Here is a 26,487-nt window from a genome sequence, read left to right on the forward strand (position 1 = left end):
ATCTGGCTATACCCTGTTTTGATATTGGGTTTCCTGTATGAGGTTTTTGAAATGCAATAAACAGTTGTTTTGTTTTCCTAATTTCTTTTTTTTCTGTCAATGTAGTACATTAATGCTCTTCTGATGTCTAATGTATGTAGTGCCCTTTCAGCTACTGAGTCTGGCGGTGGGAAGAACACTGGTAGTTCTACCGTTTGATTTAAGTGGAACAGTGAAATAACTTTTGGTAAAAATTTAGGATTGGTTCTTAGGACTACCTTATTTTTGTGTATTTGAATAAAAGGTTCTTGTATAGTAAACGCCTGAATTTCACTTACTCTTCTTAGAGATGTGATGGCAATGAGAAATGCAACCTTCCACGTTAAGAATTGCATTTCGCAAGAGTGCATGGGTTCAAAAGGTGGGCCCATGAGTCTTGTTAAGACGATGTTGAGGTTCCATGAAGGAACAGGTGGTGTTCTTGGTGGTATATTTCTTTTTAGGCCTTCCATAAACGCTTTAATGACAGGTATCCTAAATAGTGAAGTTGAATGGGTAATCTGCAGGTATGCAGATATTGCTGCGAGGTGTATTTTTATGGAAGAGAAGGCTAGATTTGATTTCTGTAAATGTAGTAAGTATCCCACTACATCCTTTGGAGATGCATGTAATGGTTGAACTTGCTTATTATGGCAGTAGCAAACAAATCTTTTCCATTTGCTTGCGTAGCAGTGTCTAGTGGATGGTCTTCTAGCTTGTTTTATGACTTCCATACATTCTTGGGTGAGGTTTAAATGTCCGAATTCTAGGATCTCAGGAGCCAGATTGCCAGATTCAGCAATGCTGGGTTTGGATGCCTAATCTGTTGTTTGTGTTGTGTTAACAGATCTGGCCTGTTGGGTAACTTGACATGGGGTACTACTGACAGGTCTAGTAGTGTTGTGTACCAAGGTTGTCTTGCCCATGTTGGTGCTACTAGTATGAGTTTGAGTTTGTTTTGACTCAATTTGTTTACTAGATATGGAAGGAGAGGGAGAGGGGGAAAAGCGTACGCAAATATCCCTGACCAGTTCATCCATAGAGCATTGCCTTGAGACTGCCTGTGTGGGTACCTGGATGCGAAGTTTTGGCATTTTGCGTTCTCTTTTGTTGCAAATAGGTCTATTTGAGGTGTTCCCCAAATCTTGAAGTAAGTGTTTAGAATTTGGAGGTGAATCTCCCATTCGTGGACCTGTTGGTGATCCCGAGAGAGATTGTCTGCTAGTTGATTTTGGATCCCTGGGATAAATTGTGCTATTAGGCGAATGTGGTTGTGAATTGCCCATTGCCATATCTTTTGTGCCAGGAGGCACAGCTGTGTCGAGTGTGTTCCCCCTTTTTTGTTTAGATAATACATTGTTGTCATGTTGTCTGTTTTGACAAGAATGTATTTGTGGGTTATGATGGGTTGAAATGCTTTCAACGCTAGGAATACTGCTAACAATTCGAGGTGATTTATATGCAGCTTTGTTTGATGTACGTCCCATTGTCCTTGGATGGTGTGTTGACTGAGGTGTGCTCCCCACCCTGTCATGGAAGCATCTGTTGTTATCACGTATTGTGGCACTGGGTCTTGGAAAGGCCGCCCCTTGTTTAAATTTATACTGTTCCACCATAGAAGCGAGATGTATGTTTGGCGGTCTATCAACACCAGATCTAGAAGGTGACCCTGTGCATGTGACCATTGTGATGCTAGGCACTGTTGTAAGGGCCTCATGTGCAGTCTTGCGTTTGGGACAATGGCTATGCATGAGGACATCATGCCTAGGAGTTTTAATACCATCTTTGCCTGTATTTTTTGTGTTGGATACATGGCTTGTATAACCTTGTGAAAATGTTGAACCCTTTGTGGACTTGGAGTGGCTATTCCCTTTGTTGTGTTGATTGTTGCTCCTAAGTATTACTGTGTTTTGCACGGCAGAATGTGAGATTTTGTATAGTTGATGGAGAAACCGAGTTTGTAGAGGGTTTGTATGACATAATCTGTGTGGTGTGAACACTTTGTTAGGGAGTTGGTCTTGATTAGCCAATCGTCTAGGTACGGGAATACGTGTATTTGCTGCCTTCTGATGTGTGCAGCTACTACTGCCAGGCATTTTGTAAATACTCTTGGTGCGGTTGTTATACCGAACGGCAACACTTTGAATTGGTAATGTATTCCTTTGAATACGAACCTTAGGTATTTCCTGTGCGAGGGATGTATCGGTATGTGGAAATACGCGTCCTTTAGATCTAAGGTTGTCATGTAGTCTTGTTGCTTTAGCAGTGGTAACACGTCTTGTAGCGTGACCATTTGAAAGTGGTCTGATTTGATGTAGGTGTTTAGTGTTCTGAGATCTAGGATTGGTCTCAGTGTTTTGTCCTTTTTTGGTATTAGAAAGTACAGTGAGTAAACTCCCGTGTTTTTTTGTGTACATGGTACCAATTCTATTGCGTCCTTTTGCAGTAATGCTTGAACTTCTAGTTCTAGAAGGTCTAGATGTTGTTTTGACATATTCTGTGTTTTTGGTGGGACATCTGGAGGGAGTTGGAGAAATTCTATGCAATAACCATGTCGGATAATTGCTAAGACCCAAGTGTCTGTTGTTATCTCCTCCCAAGATTTGTAAAACTGACTTAGTCTTCCCCCCACTGGTGTTGTGTGAAGGGGTTGAGTGACTTGTGAGTCACTGTTTGGTTGGAGGGGTTTTTGGACTTTGAAATTTTCCCCGGTTTCTAGGGAATTGTCCTCCTCTGTACTGGCCCCGAAAGCCTCCCCTTTGGTACTGTCCCTGTTATGTAGACGGTGTTGATTGTGAGGTGCTGGCTTGTGTGGCTTGACCCCGAAACCCCCCTCTGAAGGTTGTTTTGCTGAAGGTGCCGAAAGTGCCTCTGCCCTGCGGGGAATAGAGTGCGCCCATGGCCTTGGCTGTGTCAGTGTCCTTTTTCAATTTCTCAATTGCCGTGTTGACTTCGGGTCCAAACAATTGTTTTTCATTGAACGGCATATTGAGCACCGCTTGCTGTATTTCCGGTTTAAAGCCAGTTGTGCGCAACCATTCGTGCCTTCTTATGGTTACTGCGGTATTTATTGTTCTTGCAGCTGTGTCCGCTGCGTCCATAGAGGAGCGTATTTGGTTATTGGAGATGTTTTGTCCCTCCTCAACCACTTGTTTTGCCCGTTTTTGAAATTCCTTGGGTAGATGCTCGATGAGATGCTGCATCTCGTCCCAATGGGCTCTATCATATCGCGCTAGGAGCGCCTGAGAGTTGGCAATGCGCCAGTGGTTTGCAGCTTGTACTGCGACCCTTTGCCCAGCTGTGTCGAACTTGCGGCTCTCTTTATCCGGAGGTGGTGCCTCGCCTGATGTGTGCGAGTTGGCTCTCTTGCGAGCTGCCCCTACCACGACTGAATCTGGTGGCAGCTGTGAGGTGATAAAAGTAGAGTCCGTGGGCGGTGCTTTATATTTTTTCTCCACCCTTGCAGTTATCGCTCTACTCTTGACAGGTTCTTTGAAGATCTGCTTTGCGTGCCTTAGCATTCCTGGAAGCATAGGCAGGCTTTGGTAGGTGCTATGGGTGGAAGAGAGGGTGTTGAAAAGGAAGTCATCCTCGATAGGTTCTGCGTGTAACGACACGTTATGGAACTCTGCTGCCCTAGCTACCACCTGTGCATACGCTGTACTGTCCTCAGGTGGTGAGGGCTTGGTAGGGTACGACTCAGGACTATTGTCTGATACTGGGGCGTCGTATAGGTCCCAAGCGTCTTGGTCATCTTGGCTCATGGTGGTATGAGCCGGTGAATGTGACGGAGTCTGTGCCGGTGATATATGAGTTACAGGTGGAGGAGAGGGTGGCGGGGTTACCTTTTTAACCACTTTTGTTTGTGGTGTTTGTTCCTGTGTTTGGAACTCGAGTCTCCTTTTTCTCCTGATTGGGGGAAGGGTGCTGATTTTCCCTGTCCCACTTTGTATGAAAATCCGCTTTTGTGTGTGGTCCACGTCAGTGGTCTGCAACTCTTCCTCAAATCTGTGTTTGCGTATTTGAGAGGACAGTGATTGTTCCTCTGAATACGAGCTGGCAGTCGGTTCGGTTGCCGGTGGTTTTGGCACCAAAACTGTGTCTTTGCTTGTTTTCAGCTCCGAGGAGAATTTCCTCTTTTTCGGAGTCGAGCCTTCTCGGCGTCGATCATCCTCGGTGCCGCTGTCTCGGCGTCGATCTTTTTCGGCAGCACTGTCTCGGTCCCGAGATTGCTGCATGCCTGTGTCTCGACCCGAGTCGGACGATCTCGGCACCGGTTCGGCCTTTTTCGGTGCCGATGGACGGTCACCTACTTTATGGGTTGAGCCATGGCCTGTTGGCAGTGGCGTCCCCTGGGCCTTGTCTGTTTTCTTGTGTGGTGCTTGCTTCGACGTCTTACTCACGGTTTCTTCGACGTCGAATTCTTCCGAGTCAGATTCATGAATGGAGAAGGCTTCCTCTTCTTCTCCTTGTTCCTCGAACCCTCGTTGTCCTGTCGGCGTGGCCGCCATCTGTAATCTTCTGGCTCGCCGGTCACGGAGCGTTTTTCAGGACCGAAACGCACGACAGGCCTCACACGTCTCTTCCCTGTGCTCGGGCGACAGGCACAAGTTACAGACCAAATGTTGGTCTGTATATGGATATTTATTGTGGCATTTAGGACAGAATCGGAACGGGGTCCGTTCCATCAGTGTCGATGTTACACGCGGTCGGGCCGACCAGGCCCCGACGGGGATCGAAATTACCCCGAAGGGCTACCGGAGCTCTTCACGATTCGGTGTCGATTCTATTCTAACCCGATACCGAACGAAACCATACCAACGTAGTTTTCCGAAGTTATGACTATCTTTCCGTCCCGAAACCCGGAGTGAAAAGGAACACGTCCGAACCCGATGGCGGAAAAAAAACAATCTAACATGGAGTCGACGCCCATGCGCAATGGAACAAAGGAGGAGGAGTCCCTCGGTCTCGTGACTCAAAAACACTTCTTCAAAGAAAAACAACTTGTAACACTCCGACCCAACACCAGACGGCGGACTATGCACAACATGTGTATCTGCAGCTACACATGCCACCGAACACTTGTTTATAAATCTGAGGTCTGGAACATGACAGAGATCTGCCTACTTTTGGGATTAGGAAATATGTAGAGTAATTTCCTTTTATGATCTCTTCTCTGGGCACCCTCTCTATTGCCCTCTTTTCCAGCAACTCTTATACTTCTTTTAGCAGACATGATGTTTCCTTATTTGAATGAACCGCTTTCTTTGCCCCCCCCCCTAATCGTGGTGTCTTGGCAAGTTCTATGCAATATCCAAATTTTATGATGTTTAGTAACCAAATGTCTGACATTACCTTGGTCCACCCCTGGAGGATGTTTCTCAATCTGCCTCCCACTGGTGGTGTTTGTGAAAGGGTTTCTTTCCCCTGATCTAGTACACTGGATAGCACTGGGAGGAACTGTTTTTTTTGTTTGTGATGGTATTGGTGTCTCTAGGAGGAAGCACAATTGTGTCTTTTCCTCCTCCAGCTGAATTCCTTATTTGTCTGCAGCCTTCTTGATAATCCGCCTGCATATAGCAATATCACTCGGAGGCGAAGGCCTTGGCAGATGATAATGCATCCCTTCCTTCAGGGGACTAAGGGCCAGATGTAGCAAAGGTTTTTCCCCATTCTGTGTCTATGTGTCATATGGCCTTAAGTTTCCAGGTCCTGCCACTGTCTCTGCATATTCATAATCCTCAGACCCCTGAACTCCCTAAAGCTTTCTTGTTTATCCTCCTCAAACAAGAACACCTCCTCTTCTTCCTGAGGCTCTAGTGTCATGGGAGGGTCCATTTCTGCACCATCCCTTTCGACCTACTCCTTTGGCGTCAACATTTTTTGTGAAATTCGGAATTACCTAAGAGAGTCAAATCCCTTCTCTTTTGAACTAAGGCTACCATCTCTACCTTGAGTCGCTCACAATTTTTGCTGGGAGTTCTTCTGGGTTGATCGTCTGCATCGATTTTCTTTTCAACATTGAAGAACCTTTCTACGATGCGTTGAGAGTCTACTTTGAATCCTCCCGCACTCTTTCTTCTTTCGATGTTGAACCATATTGACTTCTAACGTCTTCTTTCAATGTCGACAACTCTCGACTTCTAACGTCTTTCAACACAGTAACCTATTTGAGAGTTTTGCCTCCTGGAGTGTCCCTTTTGAGAGATCTGAAGGGCAGCTTGTCTTTAGGTTTCCCTTCAATCTGCTATTTTTTTTTTTTTTTTTTTTTACAAGGCTCCCTTTTGACATCAAAACTCTTGACAATGAATGTTTTGAGGTGTTACCTGTAATATTTTTTCTTGTTCCTTGTTTGATTCTCTTTTGATATAGGTGATTCTTAGCTCGGCGTCCGAACCTTCTCCCTCGAACCCTTCTACGATGATGTTGTCATCGCTCGACGGACCCAGGTTACTTAAGGAAGGTGTTTGCCTCTGTCCCTGCATGGCGCAGTGCGCCTATCTCTGCTTCTCTCTTGCCTTCAATGTTTTAGGCTTGAATCCTGCATAGGCTTCCCAGTCATCAATCCTATGGTCGAGTGGTAGAAGTTACACAGCTGATGCAGGTCCTTCTGCGTATATTTATGATGGAAGTTCGAGCAGAACTGAAATGGACTCTTTCCCATCACGTAGAACAGGGAGCCCCCTCCTTCTGGGCATTCTCTAAATAACTCCGAAAACTTCTTCTGATGACAGGAATCTTCTCCAGTAGCTTTAATCGGTAAACATCTTCCAATTTTCAATGACAAACTTTGTCCAAACTTCTCTTTTTTCCACGAATCGAAGAGTCCTCAGCTAATCTTCCAGACCCACTGGCATTAAAAAAGAATCTGAAGATGACAACCATAAGTGGGGGGTGTCTGGGGAGGATTTCTGATGTCAGGGGAGGCAGGACAGGACACCAAATAGTGGAATCAGTGACCCCCCCCCCCCCCCCAAAAAAAAAGGACTACTACTACTATTTTTTGATAATTTCGGATCCAACCACTAGACAACGAATGTGAATTCAGAAAAGATTCATCCCACAAAACTGGGAATAGTCCTGGAACTAGTTGCAGTGCAAAGGCAGCGTAGAATTCCACAGGTCAAACATACGCATCTGGACACAGTCAAGCAACATTTTCGGGCCTGGGAGATCTCACCTGCGGTGAGTGGAGCCTCTAGTTCAGCTGAGTGAGGTGCCTGCAACCCAGGAGATGCAATTTGCCCAGGAATGCCTGTATTGTGAGCCATCCGCATCCTTCTGGATTTGCATACAGTGCACCATAACAGGACCAGAACACAATAATAAGCAACTCCTGTGAGTTAACGAAGGTTCCAGACAAATCTTGAATTGGTGTGATGGGGGTTCTTGAGGGCGGGGGTCCAGACCGAACAAGCCAGGCGAGAAGCCTTGCTTGCCTTATACCCTTCCACATGTCGGTTGGCTCTCTAACTCCATATTCTAAAGAGCCTAATTTGGCAAGGGTGGCTTTGAATGAGAGTCTCACCTGCATCAGTGGGGCTGAGGCAGGCTTGGCAGTGGGTGTTAGCAGTTTGTATGCTCTTATGTCTGCTTCGAGCTGCTGTTAAGTCTCTGCAGAGCAACAGCTTGTTGCCATAGACAGTTAATATCCAGGCCTCTGAGGGCCACCATAAAGGTATCCTATTCTACTAGGGCGCCGGGGCAGTTCTCTCATTTTCCCAGAAGTATAGGTCCAGCTGGGTGGTGCAAAACGGTGTGTCACGCAGGCGCAACATCAGTCGTAACGCACGGATGTCCCCTGCCACGAGTCAGTGAGATCTGGGGTGGATTGCGATCTGAGGAAGTACGACACAGATACTCTGGTCATGTCACCGGGGATAGCGCCTCAGCACTGCAGCAGGAGTGGTCGATTCCAGTGTGAAGGTCATGTATACTCAAATAATAAAGTATTCCTTGGAGTCCTGGTGGAGGCGGCACCAAACGTCAGCCACCTGTGTGTGTAACGCCCACCTTTGTAAGTGTTTGACTACTGTTATGAACTGTGCCCCGGGTACCAGTTGGTGTGAGCAATCCAGGGCAACGTCAGCACCACAATTATAATTGCCACCCCAAATACAATGAGCAAGTGTATGAATCACTAGTGCAGGCATTAATATGTTGAGGAAAGCAGACTGGTTTGAATTAGGTGCATACAATGATACTAGAGGGATTGGAAGTCCACCAAGCAACCCCTCCACCACCACATATCTACCCTCTGGGTCGCCCTTGTGTGCTGCACCAAAAGGGACAGCCACGGGGAAAACCCAAATCAGGATACCCCTACCATATCTTGAATATGTGGTCCCCAACCCCTCCTGCGTAACCTTTGGAGATCAGGTGAAGAAAGAGGTGTTTCCTGGAGACAGGCTATATGTATACCGCAACGCCTCAGACTCTGTATCCTAACATAACTAGCCATGACCCGGACATTCCAGGGCAGCACAAGGTAGTGCAGTGTATCAGCTGCTGTGCGTCATAACGGGTGTAACAGTGTCTAACCCACCATATGCACCTAGTCCCCAAACCAAAGACAAGTGTCCCACCCATAGGATCCACCCTCAACATCGTGTCAATGCATACAAAAACAAAGAAACAAAAAGAGAAAACAAATCCAATAACATTACCCTAATTTCCCTCCTAGGCCAAGAGACCAATGGGTGCTCAGCCACTAGCACTGCAATGCATAGTCACTCAGCGAGTATAAAAGGTAGAACTAAACAATGAAGGGCTGGTCCTGAAGTAATGAAAATTCCAGTGGTAGAAGAAAGCATCACCAGCCCAACTTATAACATGTAGCTCCTGCTGGGTGCAACAATGAGACGCATGCATTTTATATCCAATAGTGGTAACACACATGGAGTGAGGAGTGACCCCCATGGTACATCACATACAGAATAGGGTGCTCCTAACTCTGGCAGGTCATATCAATCTATCCCCTGACTTGGGTGTGAGGTCAGGCCCCAACCCCCCACCACCACCGCAGCAGATCGTCCGCCAGTGCAAGTTTAGTTTCTGAAGGTTCTTGCTCCCCTTCCTCTGTCCCATTGTGGGGTGAGAGACAGCATATTGTGTCACTCCACCACCGCAACTGCCTGAGTCCTTTTTTTCAGCCGTCTGTTACTTCATGGGGCCCGCCCTTCTGTTTTTATCTTGAGGGCACCGCCATTTTTGTACTGGCCAACTGCCAGAGTTTCCCTCTTGACTTGAGTGTGGCGAGATAGTGCAAGGCATATTTAATTTCCAGGGCTCTCAACTGCTGTTTTACTTTAAAAAAAAAAAGGAAGCCCTCCTTTGCACGTCGGCAATGTAATCGTGGAAAATGCGGACTTGCACTTCTCCACTAGACAGGGTCCCTTATCCCGTGCCACTTGCAGGATGCGATCCCTGTCACCATAAATAGAATGGCAGGCAACCACTGGCCTAGGTCAGCACCCGGACTGGGGACCTGCCCAGGATCCTGTGTGCCTGTTTTGCTGAGAAAAATGGCAAAATCCTGCCCCCCAATACAGTCGGAGCTAGACAATTCTTCAGACAGAGCTCCTTGCTAGGACCCTCAGTGCACTCCAGTAGTACCATAATTCTCTCCTTGTTGCAACATGACCAGCCCTCTTAATCCTCTGCTTTTTCCTGAAGATAACATACCTCGTCCTCAAGTACCTTGATAAGAGAGTCTACCTCTGTGACAGTGGGCTTGAGGGCCACAAGTGTAGATTCCATTTCGTCCATACCCTCCTTCAACTTCTTATTACCTTCATGCAAACGGCTCATTTCGACCCCCAGGGAATCAATCTTAGGGTCCAAAGAAGAGTTCATGTCCAAGATAGTCTATTGAATTTCCTGGAGTGTTTCAATGCTACATGCTACTGCATTGTGTTGGGATGCTCCTAAAACCACACCACTGCTCCCCGACTGCCATCACGGCTGAAGCCCTGTCCTCCTTGGGATGCATAATGGAGAGGGATTGCGGGAGCAGGTCCCGCTGTAGCTCTGGGATCTACAGAACACACATCACACAATACAAGATTAGGGTCCCAACACTTCTCAGCCATGTTCTCATGGGGAGGGTATGTCATCAACACACTCTCCTTAAGAAAGAGGCTTGGGGGGAGGAAAGTGCCTCGAACAAACTGTCCAAATTCCTCTAATGCACCTGTGTATTCCCCTGGTGATGACACTAGTCTTCCCATGTACATGAGGCAGCCCACTGTTCACTAACCTCCAGGATGCAAAACGCACAAGACAAATCAGAGCAGTACCAACACTTCAGCCTCCTATCACCCTGCATTTCATGTGGAGGAGACTCAGTTGGGGCTCTACCCCGAAAGCACTCAAGGCCATGGCTCGAACGATCCCATCAGGCCACCCCGCAAGACGGGCAGCGTGTGGGTTGCAGTGGGACCAGCTCAGGTGCGTGGCAGTAGGTGGGTAGGAGTCGGTTGTGAGATTCACTCTCCCTACTGTCGTAGCTAAAGCGCAACCCTATCACCCCTGAATAAGAAGCGAAGGGAGGGCTGCTACTCCTTTCATTCTCCTCACATTCCACGTGAAGGAGATTCTGTAACGGTCTTGCCCCCCGAGTAACTAAAGGCCGTGGCCCGGCAGATGTCATCAGGTCGCCCACGAAATGGAGTGGTGCAGGGGGATGGTGGGTCAACTCGGGGCTCTTACTATGGCACAGCTGTTTGCAGGTGAGAGTGGTAAGCCTGTATGTAGCAGGGAGTACAGGGCAGCAGGATCGATGCAGAATACTGAACGGTGAGCGGGGCCTTCATTGCTCAATTCAATGCGAGTATCCTGATCACACCCTGAATATGATGAGTGCATTACTTCACAGACTGCTGCACTTTAACCGAGTTAGATGCATAAATTGGAATGAAAAGATAATTTAAAATAGGTACCGTTATATTTACATTGACTAGATGGTTCAAGCGAGTACGTGTTTATGCATTTGACTATATAAGGCTAATGCTGGAAAAACGAAGGATTTCGACTGTACTGCATATTAGGATTGTGGTGGTGCCATGGGAGCTTTAAAGCGACAGCATATATGTTCTCTCTAAGCTCTGCTGTATGCCAACAAGTTCCTTTTATTTTCCACTTTTAAAAGAGGGTAAAGAACTGTCACAGATATGTTTTTTAATATATGTTTAATTTTATAATCTGTTTTCCATTTTCAAATAAGTAAAGTATATGTTCCCTGCTCATAGGCATTTTAATTTTGCTTTAGAGAGTTTCTTCTACATTTTAAGTGTGCTGGGATGTGTTGTGTGCTTGGTATATTCAGCGTTTATTAATTAATTCCCATTGAAGACGAATAGAGGATCCAATACTAAATCTGTGGCATACAAAAAAACAGTCTGAATAAAATGAATGATACCAAAACTCTGCTTCGAGGTCCTCCCCGCTCCAACGTTCCACATAGAGAAGTCATTTTAAATTTAAGACTAAATTGGTACACTTTGCAAAAATACAAAGAACAAACAACTCACACAGTCCCCATTAACTTACAAAGGTGCCTCTCGGTCTGCTGGGACCACTAAAAACTGAATAATCTTTCTGCTCCTGCTGGCTCCTGAACTCTTCCTCCCGTTCTTTCTTTCTTGCCTTTTCTTCTCGAGAAGAAGAGGAGGAGGAAGGAGAGGGGGAACGTTCCTGTTCTTTGTTCTTGCGCTTGCTGCAAAAGGAAACATAGGTAAGGAAAGCAGAAATATTCATTTTAAAATGACCTTTAGATAGGTCTACCGAAAGAAGAGCTTAGTGCTCTGCTTTAAACAACGATAATGGTTGACTAAATTATTTTATTGCTATGAATTTTCTTTCGACAACTTGCTTAGTCGCCATCTTCTCTTACAAAGGAACATGTTTTCATAACAATAAAACACAGTCCCCTGGAGGAATATCTGTAAGAAACATTATGTTAAACCTGTAGTCTGGTTATACCACTAAACCTCCAGAACACTTCTGAAATTGTCTGTTCAAACAAGAAGGTCACAGAATTAACATTATAGGTCTTTCCATATTCTTTTTTTCTTTTGACTAGAGGGCTGACAAACGCAATAGAATGCATCTCTTAGGTACGTCCAATACAAAGTTCAAATACCAACTGACAACTTAGAGCCTCTTCAGCATACATGCACTCAGATAAAACTAGTATGCAGCAGGAAGATTGAATAACGTTGTGAATGACACTGATTCAACAGCATGAATATAAACATAAGAAATGAGTTACTTACCTGTAACTCCATTTCTCCAACATTAATATCTTGTATATATTTACATGCATGAATTATTTCCCATCAGGTTGAGAATCCCTGGTACTTTACTGTAGCAGTAAACAGTGTAAGCATACAATGCAAAACGGCTATAGGCTTAAAAGGACACAGTATCTTTAGTAACAGATCCACCTAATTTGAAAGAACCCAAACTTCAGCCAATTAGGGGGAAGATTAAGCTCTTCTCCCACCATAGCTCATATTTCAAACTATGAACTATGAAAATAAAATACAATGAGCCTCTGCCCGAAGAGGATGACGAGTCACGTGTAAATATGGAAAATGTCACTTACCCAGTTGTACATCTGTTCGTGGCATTAGTCGCTGCAAATTCACATGCTGTGCACAGTCCGCCATCTGGTGTTGGGCTCGGAGTGTTACAAGTTGTTTTTCTTCGAAGAAGTCTTTTCGAGTCACGAGACCGAGGGACTCCTCCCATTTCGACTCCATTGCGCATGGGCGTCGACTCCATCTTAGATTGTTTTGCCCACAGAGGGTGAGGTAGGAGTTGTGTATGCTAGTAATAGTGCCCATGCAATGGAGTGAATGCGTATGTACATAATAAAGTTTTAAGTAATATATTTACAAATGTACAAATGTTTAAGATCTACTTCTAAACGGCTACAGGCTCCCAGGGAGGCGGGTGGGCGCATGTGAATCTGTAGCGACTAATGCCACGAACAGATGTACACTGGGTAAGTGACATTTTCCGTTCGATGGCATGTGTAGCTGCAGATACACATGCTGTGCATAGACTAGTAAGCAGTTATCTCCCCAAAAGCGGTGGTTCAGCCTGTAGGAGTTGAAGTAGTTTGAAATAATGTTCTTAATACAGCTTGACCTACTGTTGCTTGTTGTGCAGTTAGCACATCTACACAGTAGTGCTTGGTAAATGTATGAGGCGTAGACCATGTTGCTGCCTTACATATTTCGTTCATCGGAATATTTCCTAGAAAGGCCATGGTAGCACCTTTCTTTCTGGTTGAGTGTGCCTTTGGTGTAATAGGCAGTTCTCTTTTAGCTTTAAGATAGCAGGTTTGAATGCACTTAACTATCCATCTAGCAATGCCTTGTTTTGAAATTGGATTTCCTGTATGAGGTTTTTGAAAGGCGATAAATAGTTGTTTTGTCTTTCGAATTAGTTTTGTTCTGTCAATGTAGTACATTAGTGCTCTTTTGATGTCTAATGTATGTAGTGCTCTTTCGGCTACCGAATCTGGCTGTGGGAAGAACACTGGTAATTCTACCGTTTGATTTAAGTGGAACGGTGAGATTACTTTTGGTAAAAATTTAGGATTGGTCCGTAGAACAACTTTATTTTTGTGTATTTGAATAAATGGTTCTTGAATGGTAAATGCTTGAATTTCACTCACTCTTCTTAGAGATGTGATGGCAATTAAAAATGCAACTTTCCACGTTAAGTATTGCATTTCACAAGAGTGCATGGGCTCAAAAGGTGGACCCATGAGTCGTGTTAGGACAATGTTGAGGTTCCATGAAGGAACTGGTGGTGTTCTTGGTGGTATAATTCTCTTTAGGCCTTCCATAAACGCCTTTATGACTGGTATCCTAAACAATGAAATTGAGTGCGTAATTTGTAGGTAAGCAGAAATTGCCGTAAGATGTATTTTAATGGAAGAGAAAGCTAGGTTAGATTTTTGCAAATGTAGTAAGTATCCTACTATTTCTTTTGCAGATGCGTGTAAAGGTTGAATTTGATTATTATGGCAGTAATAAACAAATCTTTTCCACTTATTTGCATAGCAGCGTCTAGTGGTAGGTTTTCTAGCTTGTTTTATGACCTCCATACATTCCTGTGTGAGGTCTAAGTGCCCGAATTCTAGGATTTCAGGAGCCAAATTGCTAGATTCAACGATGCTGGATTTGGATGTCTGATCTGTTGTTTGTGTTGTGTTAACAGATCTGGTCTGTTGGGTAGTTTGACATGAGGTACTACTGAAAGGTCTAGTAGTGTTGTGTACCAAGGTTGCCTTGCCCATGTTGGTGCTATTAGTATGAGTTTGAGTTTGTTTTGACTCAACCTGTTTACTAGATATGGAAGGAGAGGGAGAGGGGGAAAAGCGTACGCAAATATCCCTGACAGGTTCATCCATAGAGCATTGCCTTGGGATTGATCTTGTGGGTACCTGGTTGCGAAGTTTTGGCATTTTGAGTTTTCCTTTGTTGCAAATAGATCTATTTGAGGTGTTCCCCAAATTTGAAAGAAATTGTTTAGTATTTGGGGGTGAATTTCCCATTCGTGGGTTTGTTGGTGATCTCGAGAGAGATTGTCTGCCAACTGGTTCTGAATCCCTGGAATAAATTGTGCTATTAGGCGAATGTGGTTGTGAATCGTCCAATGCCATATTTTTTGTGTTAGGAGGCACAACTGTGTCGAGTGTGTCCCTCCTTGTTTGTTTAGATAATACATTGTTGTCATGTTGTCTGTTTTGACAAGAATGTATTTTTGGGTTATTATGGGTTGAAATGCTTTCAGCGCTAGAAATACTGCTAACAGTTCTAAGTGATTTATGTGAAACTGCCTCTGATGTATGTCCCATTGTCCTTGGATGCTGTGTTGATTGAGGTGTGGTCCCCACCCTGCCATGGAAGCATCCGTCGTTATGACGTATTGTGGCACTGGGTCTTGGAAAGGCCGCCCTCGGTTTAAATTTGTACTGTTCCACCATAGAAGCGAGATGTATGTTTGGCGGTCTATCAACACCAGATCTAGAAGTTGACCCTGTGCTTGTGACCATTGTGATGCTAGGCACTGTTGTAAGGGCCGCATGTGCAATCTTGCGTTTGGGACAATGGCTATGCATGAAGACATCATGTCTAGGAGTTTCATTACCATTTTGACTTGTATCTTTTGTGTTGGATACATGGCCTGTATTACATTGTGAAATGTTTGAACCCTTTGTGGACTTGGAGTGGCAATCCCTTTTGCTGTGTTGATTGTCGCTCTAAGTATTGCTGTGTTTGACACGGCAAAAGGTGTGACTTCGCGTAGTTGATGGAGAAACCTAGCCTGTGAAGGGTCTGTATGACATATTTTGTGTGCTGTGAACACTGTCTTAGCGTGTTGGTTTTGATTAACCAGTCGTCTAAGTACGGGAACACATGTATTTGCTGCCTTCTGATATGTGCAGCTACTACTGCCAGGCATTTTGTAAAAACTCTTGGCGCAGTTGTTATTCCGAATGGCAACACTTTGAATTGGTAATGTATTCCTTGGAATACGAACCTTAGGTATTTCCTGTGTGAAGGATGTATTGGTATATGGAAATACGCATCTTTTAGGTCTAATGTTGTCATGTAATCTTGCTGTTTGAGCAGTGGGATTACGTCTTGTAACGTGACCATGTGAAAGTGGTCTGATTTGATGTAGGTATTTAGTGTTCTGAGATCTAGTATTGGTCTCAGAGTTTTGTCCTTTTTGGGTATTAGAAAGTACAGTGAGTAAACTCCTGTGTTTTGTTGTAGATTTGGTACTAATTCTATTGCGTCCTTTTGTAGCAATGCTTGAACTTCTAGTCCTAGAAGATCTATATGTTGTTTTGACATATTGTGTGTTTTCGGTGGGACGTTTGGAGGGAATTGGAGAAATTCTATGCAATAACCATGCTGGATAATTGCTAAGACCCAAGTGTCTGTTGTTATTTCCTCCCAAAGTTTGTAAAATTGGCTTAGTCTTCCCCCCACAGGTGTTATGTGATGGGGTTGTGTGACTTGTGAGTCTCTGTTTATTTTGAGGAGTTTTGGGGCCTTGGAATTTTCCTCGATTTCTTGGGAATTGGCCCCCTCTATATTGCCCCCGAAAACCTCCCCTCTGATATTGACCCTGGTAAGTAGGCCTTGTTTGTGAGGTTGTGGTTTCTGTGGGTTGACCTCGAAACCCTCCCCTAAAAGGTGTTTTTCGAAATGTGCCTCTGCTCTGCGGGGAGTAGAGTGCGCCCATGGCTTTGGCTGTATCGGTGTCTTTTTTGAGTTTCTCAATGGCAGTGTCTACCTCCGGCCCAAACAATTGCTGTTCATTAAATGGCATATTGAGCACAGCTTGTTGGATTTCCGGCTTGAACCCTGAAGTGCGCAGCCATGCGTGCCTTCGTATCGTGATTGCAGTGTTTATTGTCCTTGCAGCTGTATCTGCTGCATCCATGGAAGACCGTATCTGATTATTTGAGATACTTTGTCCCTCTTCTACCACCTGTTGCGCTCTTTTTTGGAACTCCTTGGGTAAGTGTTCGATGAAATGTTGCATTTCATCCCAATGAGCTCTGTCGTATCTTGCCAAAAGTGCTTGTGAATTGGCAATACGCCATTGATTTGCTGCTTGTGCTGCAACCCTTTTTCCCGCAGCATCAAATTTGCGGCTCTCTTTGTCTGGAGGTGGTGCGTCTCCTGAGGTATGAGAGTTGGCTCTCTTACGAACTGCCCCGACAACTACTGAGTCTGGTGTTAGTTGTGTTGTAATATAGATTGGATCTGTTGGCGGTGGCTTGTACTTTTTCTCCACCCTTGGAGTTATGGCTCTGCCTTTAACTGGATCCTGAAATATTTGTTTTGAATGTCTTAGCATTCCTGGGAGCATGGGAAGGCTTTGGTACTGGCTATGGGTGGAGGATAGGGTGTTAAACAGAAAGTCATCCTCAATTGGTTCAGAATGTAAGGTGACGTGAAATTCGGCTGCCCTTGCGACCACCTGTGTGTAGGATGTACTGTCCTCAGGTGGTGACGGTTTTGTGGGATAGGAGTCTGGGCTGACTCATTGTAGTATGAGCTGGTGAGTGCATCAGTGGTGGAGTTGTTGCTGGTGATGCATGTATTGATGGTGGTGGAGACGGTGGTGGGGTTGTTTTCCTTGCACTTTTGCCTGTGGTTGCTTGTCCTTTTGTTGAAAGGCAAGTTTCCTTTTTATTTTGATTGGGGGAAGAGTGGTTATCTTCCCTGTGTCCTCATGAATATGAAGCCTTCTTTGCGTGTAGTCAGGCTCTACAGCTTGAAGCTCCTCTTCAAATCTATGTAATTGGGAGGTTAATACTTGTTCCTCTGTATAGGAACTAGTTTTCGGCTCCGAGGCTGGATGTTTCGGAACCAAAACCTTTTCGGAAGTCTTTTTAGGCTCCGAAGAAACCTTCTTTGTTTTCGGCGTGGTGTCTCGGTGCCGAAATTCTTCGGTGCCGCGGTCTCTGTGCCGAAGTTTCTCGGAGCCGCTGTCTCGGCTCCGAGGTTGCTGTGTGGCGGTATCTCGACCGGAGTCGGATGACTTCGACACCAGCATGCCCTTTTTCGGTGCCTTGGATCGGTCACCTAGTTTTCGGGTTAAGCCATGGCCTGTTGGCGGTGGCGTCCCCTGGGCTTTTGTGGACTTCTCGTGAGTCTCGATTTTCGACGTCTTACTCACGGTTTGGGGTGTTTCTTCGGCGTCGAGTTCTTCAGAATCCGACTCGTGGATGGAGAAAGCTTCTTCTTCCTCCTCGAAACGTTCTTGACCTGTCGGCTTGGACACCATTTGTAGTCTCCTGGCTCTTCGGTCTCTCAGCGTCTTCCTCGACCGAAACGCTCGACAGGCTTCACAAGTATCCTCCTTGTGCTCGGGGGACAAGCACAAGTTACAGACCAGATGCTGATCCGTATACGGATACTTGTTATGGCATTTTGGGCAGAAGCGGAATGGGGTCCGTTCCATCAGCCTTGAAGTCGCACGTGGCCGGGCCGACCAGGCCCCGACGGGGGAATCAAAAAAATCCCGAAGGGCCACCGGAGCTCTTCAAAATTCGGTGTCGATTTGTTCTAACTAACCCATTACCGAACGCAAACAATACCGACGATTTGTTCTGAGATTCTAACTAACTTTCCGACCCAAAACACGGAGCGAAAAGGAACACGTGCGAACCCGATGGCGGAAAAAAAACAATCTAAGATGGAGTCGACGCCCATGCGCAATGGAGTCGAAATGGGAGGAGTCCCTCGGTCTCGTGACTCGAAAAGACTTCTTCGAAGAAAAACAACTTGTAACACTCCGAGCCCAACACCAGATGGCGGACTGTGCACAGCATGTGTATCTGCAGCTACACATGCCATCGAACATATATATATATATATGGAAAATATCACTTACCCAGTGTACATCTGTTCGTGGCATAAGACGCTGCAGATTCACATGCTGTGCATTATCCTGCCATCTAGTGTTGGGCTCGGAGTGTTACAAGTTGTTTATCTTCAAAGAAGTCTTTTCGAGTCACGAGACCGAGGGACTCCTCCCTTTCGGCTCCATTGCGCATGGGCGTCGACTCCATCTTAGATTGTTTTCCCCGCAGAGGGCGAGGTAGGAGTTGTGAATATACTAAAAGTGCCCATGCAATGGAGTAAGTATGTATGTACATAATGTGTATTAAAATAGTATATATCTACAAATGTACAAATTTAGTTCAACTTATAACGGCTACAGGCTCCCAGGGAGGTGGGAGGGCGCATGTGAATCTGCAGCGTCTCATGCCACGAACAGATGTACACTGGGTAAGTGACATTTTCTGTTCGATGGCATGTGTAGCTGCAGATAAACATGCTGTGCATAGACTAATAAGCAGTAATCTCCCCAAAAGCGGTGGCTTAGCCTGTAGGAGTTGAAGTTGTCTGAAATAATGTTCGTAATACAGCCTGTCCTACTGTGGCTTGCTGTGTTGTTAACACATCTACACAGTAATGTTTTGTGAATGTATGAGGCGTAGACCATGTGGCTGCCTTACAAATTTCTCTCATAGGTATATTTCCTAGAAAAGCCATTGTGGCGCCTTTTTTCCAAGTGGAATGCGCTCTTGGTGTAATAGGTAGGTCTCTTTTTGCTTTAATATAGCAAGTTTGAATACATTTCATTATCCCTCTGGCAATGCCTTGTTTGGATATAGGATTTCCTGCATGAGATTTTTGGAAGGCTACAAACAATTGTTTTGTGAAACTGTTTTGTTCTGTCAATATAATACATTAGTGCTCTTTTTATGTCTAATGTATGTAAGGCTCTTTCGGCTACTGAGTCTGGTTGCGGAAAGAAGACTGCGAGTTCCACTGTTTGGTTTAGGTGGAATGGTGATATAACCTTTGGTAGGAATTTGGGATTTGTACGGAGAACCACTTTATGTTTATGTATTTGTATAAAGGGTTCTTGTATAGTGAATGCTTGTATCTCACTTACTCTTCTAAGAGATGTGATAGCTATTAGGAAGGCTACCTTCCAAGTTGGGTACTGCATTTCACAAGAGTGCATGGGGTCAAATGGTGGTCCCATGAGTCGTGTTAATACAATATTAAGGTTCCATGAAGGTACTGGTGGAGTTCTCGGGGGTATGATTCTTTTTAATCCCTCCATAAATGCTTTGATGACTGGGATTCTAAAAAGCGATGTTGAATGTGTAATCTGCAGATAGACAGATATTGCTGTGAGATGTATTTTAATAGAAGAGAATGCTAATTTAGACTTTTTAAGTGTAATAAGTAACTTACAATGTCCTTTGCGGAAGCATGTAGTGGTTGAATTCGATTATTGTAGCAGTAGTAAACAAATCTTTTCCATTTGTTTGCATAACAATGTCTTGTAGTGGGTTTCCTAGCTTGTTTAATGACCTCCATACATTCTTGTGTAAGGTCTAAGTGTCCAAATTCTAAGACTTCAGGAGCCAGATTGCTAGATTGAGCGATGCTGGATTCGGGTGTCTGATCTGTTGTTTGTGTTGAGTTAACAGATCTGGCCTGTTTGGTAATTTGACGTGAGGTACTACTGATAGGTCCAGCAGTGTTGTGTACCACGGTTGGCGAGCCCAGGTTGGTGCTATGAGTATTAGTTTGAGTCTGTTTTGACTCAGTTTGTTTACCGGATAAGGAATGAGTGGGAGAGGGGGAAAAGCATAAGCAAATATCCCTGACCAACTGATCCATAACGCATTGCCCTTGGACTGTGGGTACCTGGACGCAAAGTTTTGGCATTTTGCGTTTTCTTTTGTGGCGAATAGGTCTATTTTTGGTGTTCCCCAGCGTAGAAAGTAATGTTGTAGGATCTGGGGATGAATTTCCCATTCGTGTGTTTGTTGGTGATCTCGGCATGAGATTGTCGGCTAACTGGTTTTGAATGCCTGGGATGTATTGTGCTATTAGGCGAATGTGATTGTGACTTGCCCAATGCCAAATCCTCTGTGCTAAGAGACACAGTTGTGACAAGTGTGTCCCTCCTTGTTTGTTGAGGTAATACAGTGTCGTCATGTTGTCGATTTTGACAAGAATGTGTTTGTGGGCTCTCAGTGGTTGAAATGCTTTTAATGCTAGAAACACTGCCAACAGTTCTAAATGATTTATGTGCAGTTGTTTTTGTTGATTGTCCCATTGTCCCTGTATACTGTGCTGGTTGAGGTGTGCTCCCCACCCTATCATGGAAGCATCTGTTGTGATCACGTATTGAGGCACAGGGTCTTGGAATGGCCGCCCTTGGTTTAAATTTATAGGGTTCCACCATTGAAGCGAGAAGTGTGTTTGGCGGTCTACCAACACTAGATCTTGAAGTTGACCCTGTGCTTGTGTCCATTGTGTTGCTAGGCACTGTTGTAAGGGCCGCATGTGTAATCTTGCATTTGGGACAATGGCTATGCATGAGGACATCATGCCTAGTAGTTTCATTACTAGTTTTACCTGATACTTTTGGTTTGGGTGCATGCTTTGTATTACGTTTTGGAATGCTTGTACCCTTTGTGGACTTGGAGTGGCAATCCCTTTTTTGTGTTGATTGTTACTCCTAAGTATTGTTGTATTTGACATGGCTGTAAGTGTGATTTTTGGTAGTTTAGTGAGAACCCTAGTTTGTAAAGGGTTTCTATGATGTTTTTTGTGTGTTGAAGACACTGTTTCTGGGTGTTGGTTTTGATTAACCAATCGTCTAGATACGGGAATACATGTATGTGCTGTCTTCTGATATGTGCCGCTACTACTGCAAGGCATTTTGTAAATACCCTTGGTGCTGTTGTTATTCCGAAAGGTAACACTTTGAACTGGTAATGTACTCCTTGGATTACAATCCTTAAGTATTTCCTGTGTGAGGGATGTTTGGGTATATGGAAGTACGCATCTTTGAGATCTAATGTCGTCATGTAGTCTTGTTGTTTGAGCAAGGGGATTACGTCGAAGTGTCACCATGTGAAAGTGATCTGATTTGATGTAAAGATTTAGTGTTCTGAGATCTAATATAGGTCTTAGAGTTTTGTCCTTTTTGGGTATGAGAAAGTACAGGGAGTAAACCCCTGTCCCTTTTTGCTGATTGGGTACTAGTTCTATTGCATCTTTTTGTAACAACGCTTGGACTTCTACCTGTAATAGATCCATGTGTTGTTTGGACATGTTGTGTGTTTTTGGCAGTAATTGTAGGAATTCTATGCAATAGCCATGTTGGATGATGGCTAGGACCCACGAGTCCGTTGTTATTTCCTCCCATTTTTTATACAAATCTGTTAGTCTCCCCCCCCCACTGGTGTTACGTGTTGGGGATTTGTGACACTGAAGTCACTGTTTGGTTTGAGGGGTCTTGGGACTTTGGAACTTCCCTCTAGTCTTAGGGAACTGTCCCCCTCTGTATTGTCCCCGAAAGCCTCCTCTCTGATACTGGCTTTGGTATGTGGGCCTGGTTTGTGATGTTGAGGGTTCTGTGGTTTGAGCCCGAAACCCCCTCTAAATTGTGTCTTCCTAAAAGTGCCTCTCTCTGTGGGGAGTAGAGCGCGCCCATGGCCTTAGCCGTATCTGTATCTTTTTTTAACTTCTCGATAGCAGTGTCCACCTCCGGCCCAAACAACTGCTGTTCATTAAAAGCCATATTAAGCACAGCCTGTTGGATTTCGGGCTTGAATCCTGAGGTGAGTAGCCATGCATGTCTCCGAATTGTCACCGCTGTATTTACAGTTCTTGCAGCTGTGTCTGCTGCGTCCATTGCTGAACGTATCTGGTTATTTGAGATACTTTGGCCCTCTTCTACCACCTGTTGTGCACGTTTCTGGAATTCTTTGGGCAGATGTTCAATAAAGTGTTGCATTTCATCCCAGTGGGCTCTGTCATATCTTGACAGCAGAGCCTGTGAATTCGCAATGCCCATTGATTGGCTGCTTGTGCTGCCACTCTTTTTCCCGCAGCGTCGAACTTGCGACTTTCTTTGTCGGGTGGTGGTGCATCTCCAGGTGTGTGTGAATTCGCCCTTTTGCGTGCTGCGCCAACTACTACTGAGTCCGGTGTCAGTTGCTGCGTAATGTACATAGGGTCTGCTGGTGGAGGCTTGTACTTTTTCTCCACCCTAGGAGTAATGGCCCTGCCTTTAACGGGTTCTTGAAATAGTTGCTTTGTGTGTTTCAACATTCCCGGCAGCATTGGAAGACTCTGGTACTGGCTATGTGTGGACGACAGAGTATTAAATAAAAAGTCATCTTCGATAGGTTCAGCGTGCAGTGTCACGTTATGAAAAGCAGCTGCTCTGGACACCACCTGTGTGTAAGCCGTACTGTCTTCAGGTGGTGATGGGCTTGCTGGGTCATCTTGGCTCATGCTTGTGTGTGTGTTGGAGACTGCACCATAGGTGGGCTAGCGATTGGTGATGATTGCTGAGGTGATGGTGGCGGAGTTACTTGTTTTGCCACCTTTGTTTGTGGTGGTTTATCCTTCTCTTGGAAAGCCAGTTTCCTTTTCATCCTTATAGGAGGGAGAGTTCTTATTTTCCCTGTCTCCTTTTGGATATGGAGCCTTCTCTGTGTATAATCTGGCTCCCCTGCCTCTAGCTCCTGTCCGAATTTATGGCTTTGCATTTGTGTGGAAAGCCCTTGCTCCTCGGTGTAGGAACTTGTTTTCGGCTCCGAAGCCGGATGTTTCGGGATCAAAACCTTTTCCACCGTCTTTTTCGGCACCGAAGCCACTTTTTTGTGTTTCGGTGTTCCGATCTCTTGGTGCCGAGTCATCTCGGTATCTCGATATCAAGATAGTTCTGACCCGGTGTCTCGGGGCGAGTCTTTTCTGTGCCGGTATCTCGACCGGAGTCGGATGACTTCGACACATGTGTGCCCTTTTTCGGTGCCGATGGACAGTCACCGATTTTTTGGGTTAAGCCATGGCCTGCCGGTGGTGGCGTCCCCTGGGCTCTGATGATTTTAACATGAGTTTTGGCCGGGGCTGTTTTACTCACGGTTTTCGGTGTCTGTTCTATTTCGGCCTCGTCAGAGTCAGCAATGGAGAAGGTTTCTTCTTCCTCGATGTTGTGGTGTCCTGACGGCACCGACGCCATTTGAAGTCTTCTCGCTCTCCGGTCCCTCAGTGTTTTCCTCGATCGAAACGCTCGACAGGCCTCACAGGTATCCTCTTTGTGTTCGGGAGACAAACACAAATTACAGACCAAATGTTGATCTGTGTAAGGATACTTGTTGTGGCATTCGGGGCAGAAGCGGAATGGGGTCCGTTCCTTTAGTCTTGTAGACGCACGTGGTCGGGCCGACCAGGCCCCGCCGGGGAATCGAAACCCAGAAGGGCCACCGGAGCTCTTCAAAATTCGGTGTCAATCTGTGATAACTAACCCGATACCGAAAGCAAACAATACCGTCAAATTTTTCGGATATCTAACTAACTTTCCGAACCAAAACACGGAGCGCAAAGGAACACGTCCGAACCCGATGGCGGAAAGAAAACAATCTAAGATGGAGTCGACGCCCATGCGCAATGGAGCCGAAATGGGAGGAGTCCCTCGATCTCGTGACTCGAAAAGACTTCTTCGAGGAAAAACAACTTGTAACACTCTGAGCCCAACACTAGATGGCGGGATATGCACAGCATGTGTATCTGCAGCTACACATGCCATCGAACATATATATATATATAACACAATGTAAATGTCAAGGAATAACAGCTCACAATAAATAACAAGATCAAAGTACAATGAAACGAATTGCGCTTCTTTTGCCGATTAAGCCACCATGTAAAATGTCAAGAAATGGTAGCGCGCAATGAACAGCTAAGTTAAATGCTCATGAAACGAGTTGTTCGTTTTGCCAATTCGTAAAACATCATGTAAATGTCAAGAAATAGTAGATCGCAATGGACAACAATGTTTAAACACCATAAAACGAATCGCGCGTCTTGCCGATTCTTAAGCACCATGTAAATGTCAAGAAATGGTAGCGCGCAATGAATAACAAAGTCAAACCTTTATTAAATAAATGGCGCGTCTTGCCTATTTGTAAACTACCATATAAATGTCAAGAAATGGTAGCGCGCAAGTAATCTGTTACTCATTTAAGAATTCTTACCGCCTGGAACAATGATCACCAATGAAGGATTAGGGCAGAAGACTGGAAGATCCAAATAGGTCGCTGGGACAGGAGCTCAGGAAGAAGCTGCTGCTCTGCACCGGGACCTCTGAATAGTGAGCACTGGGAGTTGGTCTGGCTCTTTTTTTTTATAGAGTCTTGGCCCAGCACAGAACCACGCCCAGGCATGTTGCAGGGAAAGTCTCTGGAAGGCCCTGGAAAGGGACCACACCCTAACACACTCTGAAAACCTGCAGCAATACATTGCAAAGGAACAGTATTTGTAAGCATATTAAAAATAAGTTTTCAGGATTGAACTCTGCAATGCAAAAGGTTAAACCACAACGCATCAGCACAATGCATAAATTACTTTGTTTTGAGAGTGCTGGGTTTTTGCATTTTTGTCGCCAATAGAGCCTGTATTGCTCTGGTGTTGACATTTCTGTTCTAATTCCCACTCGTGACAGACACTTGGTGACTGAGGACATCTGCCTGACCTTTCTGGCAGATGTGCCAAAGTTATGTCTATCCAGTGAGAAATAGTCCTGTTCAAGAGCAGCTGAGCTTCTTCCGAAAGGAGTTTGGGCAGTGTTCCTCCTTGCTTGGCTATGCAGAACATGGATGTGGTCTCATCTGTGCTGACTAGGACTGGATGACCTACTAATTTGGGGAGGAACGCTTGTAAACCTAGTCAAGTGGTGCAGAGTTCCAACACATTTATGTAGAGCCTCTTCCCTGCATCTGACCAGGGGCCTCTGGTCGACAGTTCTTGGAGGTGAACTCCCCATCAGTCCATGGACGCATCTGAAGTGAGTATTAACCTTTCTGTTATCAGCAGAAAAGAAAGACCTGCATTTAGATTTGCTGGAATCTTCCACCACATTAAAGCTTGCTTCAAGTGCCTTGTGACACGGACCAATGAGCCGTCTGTTTCCATTGCAAATTCAGTTCCTGCTGGGCAGGCTTCATATGTAACCTGCAAAACGGAATGAGTCATATATACGATCCTGTCAGGCCCAACATGGATTGCTTTCTAGCAATAGTCTTCACCAATGCCTGCAGCTTTTAGCCGATGGAAAAGCTTCTACCAACTGTGTGTAGAGTATCGCTCCAGAAATTGGATTTTCTGTCTGGGGTTCTAAAGATGATTTTTCTTTGTTCAAAGTGAGGCCCTGTCTTCAGAAGAGACTGAACTCAGGCATTCTTAGAAGCTTTTGGTCCTTTCCTACATAGTGCTTTGACTAGCAAGTTGTCCACGTAGGGGAACACCTACTGACCTTTTTGCCCGGGGTGAGGCATTTGGAGAATATTCAAGGTGCCTTTAGAGTCTAAAAGCAAGTGTCTCAACTGATAGTGCTGCTTTGTTACTGAGAATGGAAGGTACTTTCTGTGCTTTCAATTAATTGATATGTAGAAGTATGCATTCCAAAGATCTAATGAGGTAAAAAAAAATAAAAAAATAAAAAAAAAAGTAATTACCTGAAATCACTGTTTCTTCAGAAACTTGTTCAGCTGTCTCAGATCCTGTATTGGTCTCCAATGATGTGTCTTCGATTTGATAAGGAAGAACATGGTATAAAAACCTTAGTTCCTTTGCAAATTGGGGGTAATTTCTATGGCTCTTTCAAGCGGTAGCAAAAAAGGAAATCAACTTCCACCCCACGCCCAAACTAGTCCTCCCTGACACCCCCCCCCCCACACACCATCCCTCTCCCCCTTAAATTTCTGAGAACTGGATAGCTAGATGGAAAAGATGATACAAGTTGGGAGTCCAGCTATTTTCTGAATGCCATTGCTTTTTGTCAATGAAGAATCTCTTCCATCCAGAAGACCTCCTGTAA

General features: G+C 45.0%; 1 protein-coding gene across 10 annotated transcripts in view; it reads right to left on the reverse strand.

Moving 5' to 3' along the window:
- BCLAF1 (BCL2 associated transcription factor 1) overlaps positions 1 to 26,487 on the reverse strand; it is a 539,194-nt gene that overhangs the window by 158,657 nt on the left and 354,050 nt on the right. For all 10 annotated transcript variants that reach the window (XM_069235222.1, XM_069235220.1, XM_069235219.1 and 7 more), the window contains one exon: positions 11,569 to 11,734. In XM_069235222.1, coding sequence (XP_069091323.1) covers positions 11,569 to 11,734 — 166 coding nt within the window. The remainder of the gene's footprint in view (positions 1 to 11,568; positions 11,735 to 26,487) is intronic.

This window comes from Pleurodeles waltl, chromosome 5 (assembly GCF_031143425.1).
Source record: "Pleurodeles waltl isolate 20211129_DDA chromosome 5, aPleWal1.hap1.20221129, whole genome shotgun sequence".
NCBI lineage: Eukaryota > Metazoa > Chordata > Amphibia > Caudata > Salamandridae > Pleurodeles > Pleurodeles waltl.